This window comes from Durio zibethinus, chromosome 13 (genome assembly GCF_047325235.1).
Source record: "Durio zibethinus cultivar Kanyao isolate XHJ-2024 chromosome 13, ASM4732523v1, whole genome shotgun sequence".
Lineage (NCBI taxonomy): Eukaryota > Viridiplantae > Streptophyta > Magnoliopsida > Malvales > Malvaceae > Durio > Durio zibethinus.
In genome coordinates, this window is record NC_143174.1 from 16,957,093 (window position 1) to 16,963,550 (window position 6,458).

At 34.1% G+C, this 6,458-nt stretch overlaps 1 protein-coding gene across 1 annotated transcript; it reads left to right on the forward strand.

Annotated features, from left to right (window-relative positions):
* The first annotated feature begins 5,102 nt into the window (after positions 1-5,102).
* On the forward strand, positions 5,103-5,880 carry LOC149515368 (uncharacterized). The gene is made up of 2 exons (XM_089742420.1): positions 5,103-5,358; positions 5,570-5,880. The coding sequence occupies exons 1-2, from the start codon at positions 5,103-5,105 to the stop codon at positions 5,878-5,880; spliced, it is 567 nt and encodes a 188-aa protein (XP_089598546.1).
* The last annotated feature ends 578 nt before the right edge of the window (positions 5,881-6,458 follow it).

Sequence of the window (6,458 nt, forward strand, 5' to 3'; positions counted from 1 at the left end):
TTGTTGAAAAAATGATATTTCTAAGATAAAAATATAATTTTTGTTGAAAATATGAAAAATATATTCTTCTAAATTCAATAAAGACAATATTTTTAAAATAAAGAATGCAATATTTGTTAAAAATATAAAAAAATATAGTTTTCAAAATTTAATAACGACGAGGCATTTAAGATAAAAATATAATCTTTGTTGAAAGACAATGTTTATAAGATAAAAACGTAATTTTTTTTTTTTTAAAAAAGGCCTTTTCTAGATAAAAAAAACACAGTCTTTATTGAATATATGAAAAAAATAAAATATTTTTATTTAATTTTATTACATATAAAATCTAAAATATATTTATTTGTAAAATCTAAAAAATTATGAGATTATATTTGTTGAAAATATAAAAAATTATTTTTCAGAATTATATAGTTTCAATGAAAAAAACGTGTTATTCATGTGTTATGTGTTATTTATATATCAGTGTTATAAATATTATTTGTTATTCATATATTATCAAGAACAATATAATAAAAGACTTTATTAGGTAATCTTATATTCTTGTGAATCAAACACAAATCTTATATTCCTTAAGTTAACAAAATTCAAGAATCACATATTCTCCTTTTTTTTTCTCTTAAATTACTTTTCCTCTCAAAATTTAAGAATTTGTGAACCAAATACCCTTTAAGGATTTCAATGATGAAATCTAAGATGTGTAACACACTCGATGTTTGTTTTGTGTGAATCATAATATTTTATTGATCACATGTAATTTTCATTTAATGTGGATAATGATTTTTTATTTAATGAATAAAATACCTTAAAAAATACAAAACATTTTTATTATCCTACTTTACCAATTATCTCAAAAATATGAACCCTAAATTAATTAACCTAAAATCTAGACAGAAGGAATCTTGATTCAACTCAAATAGTTTAAAATGAAAATGATATGGGCTTGTCTCTCTATACTATACTTAGGCTTATAGGTTGTTCCGGTTGCTTATTTTTGTTATAATTTGGACTTTGATTTTAAGATTATTATGTAAGGCCTACTTCTATGAATGTCCTTTAATAGTTTCTGTTATATATCATTAGAGGAGAGAGAAACTTAGATGCTGGTATTTTTTATATTCTAAGAATGCTTCTGTCAGAGGGAAAACGAGTGTAAAAGGGAGTGTGGGTATATGAGTTGGGCATTCTATTATGTAAATCAATCATTATTTCTCTCTGAATTTTCTGGATTCCTCATTCTCTTTCTTTTCTTCTATTTTTTTTTTCTTTCTCGTTTGTATGATTGATTTTTCAGAAACTTCAAGTTTAGTACATACCATTTTGGTATCAAAGCCTAAGACTTGGCAACCATGGTTGAGGGAATTTCCAGCAGTTTACAGCGAGAAGTTCAATAGATTCAATAGGATCTATCCAAGCTACAATTGGAGATTCAACAAAGGGATTACAAGCTTGAGCAGGAGTTGATAGGGATGCGTCAGTGGATTCCAAACCGGAACAGAAAATGATGGAGCTGCGTTTGGAATGGACGAAAGATTTCAAGGAATTTGCAGATGCAATGGCTGCTAAAGAAAGAGTATTAGCTTCTAAGGAGTAAAAAGTTAAGTAGCTCTCTGTTAGTAGACTAAAAAAGAGGCTAGGGAAGGAAGTGGTTTCTAGGAGTGAAGCGCCAGCTTTATGGTGAGGAATTCTTGAACAACTCTATACCAACCGAGTAGAATAGGTACTCTTATTTTGGCTCTTCCAAGAACTTTAAGTTGGATTGTCCTAAATTCAATAGGGAGGTTGGTTTATGAAATTGGAGCAATATTTTCTAACTAAAAGGGTACCAGAAATGGCTAAAGTAAGGGTGGTGATGTTAAACCTGGACGGTAAAGCATTGCAATGGCATCAGTACTATAGTAAGTCTCACAGGGGTTTTAGTAATTAAATTAGTTAGAGTATATTAAGAAGATGAAAGATAGGTGTGTTTCTGATGAATATGAAGACCCAATGCTAAGTTAATAGAACTGAAACAAACTACCACAATTGAATATTTCTATGAAGACTTTCTAGGCACATTAAACCTCCTTTAACTATCTGATACATATGCTTTAAGCATATTTGTTAGTAACCTTTAACCCAATATTTCATACTGTTTTGACCTATTACCCTCAATCAGGCTTTGCATCTCGCTAAACAAATTGACTCCATCATTTATCCTAACTTAAAAAAAACCTCTACCATTCAAAACCAACCTATTCAACATACCAGACTATCTCCACCAGCACCCATACAAAAACCAGCCAATTACCACCACTATTAACTACGCCTAAAGCTCCACCCAACCCTCATTTGTTGTTGTTCACTAACACTAAATCCAATTTTCAACAACCTAGCGAGTCAAATACCTTTCACAGTAGTACTAATAGTTCAAAAACCATTACCAAAATTCCACCCTAGCTGAAATGAAAGAAAGGAGCAAAAAAGGACTTTGCTATTGGTGTGGAGCTAAATATACCATTGGCCAGAAATGCATGAGGTCTCAGTTGTATCAATCGTTGATTTAAGATTTTGAGGAGGAAGCCAAAGTTGAGGAGTTCTCGGACTGCATTGATAGTCTTGATATGCTGATGATTCAAAATGAAGATAGTGAGCAGCCTATTCTCTCTTTTCATGCTATGTAAGGTACTGCTGGATTCAAGACTATGAGAGTACTTGGGGTGGTTAAAAATCATCAACTAATCATATTGGTGGACTTAAGCAACACTTACAATTTTATAGACATTATAGTAGCTAAACATTGGGGGTATATATCAGGCAAAACTACCAAGTGGGAGTTACTATAGCCAATGGTGACAATTTTAAAACTGTAGGGGTTATGTCAGCAACTGCAGTGGTTAGTTTCAGGATCCATTTTTACAGTTGACTTCTTGGCCCTATCATTGAAGGGCTATGACATTATGATGGGAGTTCAATAGCTTAAAACCGTAGGGCCTATAGTGTGGGATTTCATGTTTTGACTATGTAGATTCAGAGCCAATGACGATGGAGGGAACTTAAGGGTATACAACCTGGTATGGTTGATATAACTAGTGATAAGAAAACCATCAAACTACTGTAGTCATTGTCTGTTAATAGTAATTCCCTTCCCTGTACACTCATGTTTATCTCCCATCACCATATTCAATTGAGTTGTGGTAGTAAGATAGAAGATACACATGTTTTTAATAGCAAGGAACGTCAACTGCTATTACAAGAGTATGATGATCTATTTGCCCAAAAAACTACCCCTAGCAGATTGCATTATCAAAGAATACCATTAATGGATGAAACTCAAATAGTTTGGGTTAAGCCATATAAATATTCTGTTGTACAAAAAAATGAAATTGAAAGAATGGTAAAAGAGATGTTAGATGCTAGAATTATCAAACCAAGTTGCAGTTCTTTTGCTTCTCCTATCATTATGGTTAAGAAAAAAGACGGCTCATGGAGGCTTTGTGTGGATTACAGGCAGCTAAATCAGCTCACGATTAAGGATAAATTTCCCATACCTTTAATGGAAGAGTTTCATGAAGCTAAAATTTTTTCAAAATTGGATTTAAGGTTCGGATACCACCAAATCAAGATGAATGAAGTTGACATTCATAAGATTGCCTTTCAGACTCATGATGGGCATTTTGAGTTCCTAATCATGCCATTTGGGGTCACTAATGCACCCTCAACTTTTCAAAGTCCTATAAATTGTTTGTTCAAAGAATATTTGAGAAAATTTATTTTGGCGTTTTTCGATTATATTCTCATATATTCTACTGACTTGCACAGTCACTTGGAACATTTGAAGAAGGTGTTTGAGATCCTTAGGATCAACAGTTTGTTTCTTAATAGGAGTACATGTGTTTTTGAGGCCTCAAAGGTAGAATATTTGGGGTATTTCATTTCTGCTAGAGGTGTCAAAATGGATAGGCAAAAGGTGGCAAGTATCCTGGAATGGCCATAGTCTAAATCTGTCAAGGAGCTCAGGGGATTCTTTGGGCTTATTGGCTATTACAGGAAATTTATTAAAGGGTATAGAACATTAGCCAAATCACTTACAAAGCTGCTCAAGGATGCTTTCAAGTGGAGTGAGGTAGCTTTAGATGCTTTCAAGCAATTACAAATTGCCACGACTTCTGCCACAGTATTAGCTCTTCCTGATTTCAACAAGGTATTTATAGTGGAATCTGATGCTTCAGGCTTAGGTGTGCGAACTGCGATGACACAAGAATTGAGACCTATAACCTACTTTAGTAAAGCATTGTCACCTAGACACCAAACTCTCTTTATGTATGAAAAAGAAATGATGGCTGTGCTTATAGCTATTAAAAAATGGAACGCATATCTTGTTGGGAGACATTTCATCATTAAGATAGACCACCAGAGCTAAAGGTATCTTTTTAGTAAGTAAGCTATTACTCTCGCGCAACAGTTGTGGATAACGAAAATGATGGGGTTTGATTTTATGAAGTCACTTACAGAAAGGGTGTTTTCAATACAGTGGCTGATGTTTTGTCTAGGAAACCAGACTTAAGTCCAGTTCAACTAATGTCCATATCAACTATGAGTACTAACCTCATGACCAAAATTCAAGACTCTTTGCAATAGGATTTAAAGCTGCAAAAGGTGATCTAAGAGTTGAACAGCAGTGCCGTTTCAAGTACTAGGTATATTTGGCATGGCAACCAGCTGAAAAGGACGGGAAAACTGATCGTGGGAATGGTACCGAATTTAAGGCAGGAACTTTTGTACTGGAAAGGGTTGAAAAAAGATGTAAAAAGAATGATCCAAGAGTGCGACGCCTGCCAACAATGCAAATATGACAACTCAGCATCTTTAGGGCTTTTGTTAAGGGTTTGTCTAAGTCACAAGGCAAAGACACTGTATTTGTTGTGGTAGATCGTCTCAGGAAATGCGCCCATTTCTTGGCTATCTCTCATCCTTTTATTGCTTTAACAGTAGCTCAACTATTCATGGATCACATATATAAGTTAAATGTAATACCAAAAACCATTGTGTCTAATCGAGACAAAATATTCATGAGTAAGTTTTGATAGGAACTCTTTAAGAAACATGAGGCATCACTCAACATGTCGACTACCTACCATCCTCAGTCTGATGGGCAAGCAAAAGCAATCAACAGATGCCTTGAGACCTATTTGAGGTGCATGGTAGACGAGATTCCAAGAGAGTGGTGCAAATGGTTATCTATAGCTGAATGGTGGTATAATACCACTCACCATTCTGCGATTAATTCAACCCCATACGAGGTAGTGTACAAGCAGGCACCATCATTGCACTTTCCTTACTTAATATGCGACTCTATGGTGGAATCAATTGACAAGAGTCTGCGAGCTAGAAAGCTGCTATCCAGATGATTAAATTCTATCTAAATAGAGCTCAGACAAGGATGAAGAATTTGGTTGATAAAAGGAGGACTGACAAACAATTTGAAGTGGGAGACTTGGTCCATGTCAAACTCTAGCATCACAGATAGAAATCTTTGTTGAGTAAGGGTTAGACCAAGTTGATTGCTAAGTACTACAACCTTATAAAGTCTTAGAGAGGGTGGGACAGGATGCCTATAAGCTTCAGTTACCTATGGATTCCAAAATCCATCCTACATTCCATGTCTCTCAATTGAATAAGCATATAGGTAGGTCACTGGTACAGACTCCCTTGCCAGTTGTTGATGAAGATGGTACAATGTTGAAAGAACCAGTCCAAATGTTAGACAAAAGAATGGTTAAGCAAGGTAACAGGGCTGTCACAGAAGTCTTGGTGCAATGGTCTAACTTGATTCCAGAGGATGCTACATTACAGGTCCTGTTTGAATTGAAAATGAGATATCCTGCATTCGATCCTTGAGTATAGGGATCCTCTTTATGGAAAAAGCATTGATACGGGCTTATCTCTTTAGACTATAATTAGGCTTAGATGTTGGTTTAGATGCTTATTTTTGTTCTCATTTGGACTTTGATTTTAAAAGTAATATGTAAGGCCTACTTCTATGAAGGCCCTTTAATAGTTTCTATTATATACTGTTAGAGGAGAGAGAAACTTGGATGTTGGTATTTTTTTTTTTATGTTCCAAGAATGCAGTTGTCAGAGGAAAAACAAGTTTAAAAGGGAGTATGGGTGTATGAGTTGGGTGTTCTGTTATGCAGATCAATTATTCTCTCTCTCTCTAATTTTTTTGTACTCCTTCTCTTCTTTTTTTCTTTTTTTTTTTTTTCTTTCTCGTCTATGTGATTGATTTTTCAGAAACTTCAAGTTTAGCACGTACCAAAAAACCTAACCTTAACTTTCCTTGTCGATTCCACCAAAATGAAATTAGGCAAACTGAGACTTGAGATGTCATATAATTGTAAAAGAATATGAGCAGTTTCTTGTAATAGAAAATAAATTCTTAGATTTTCCGTATCAAAAATATTTGATGAAAATTG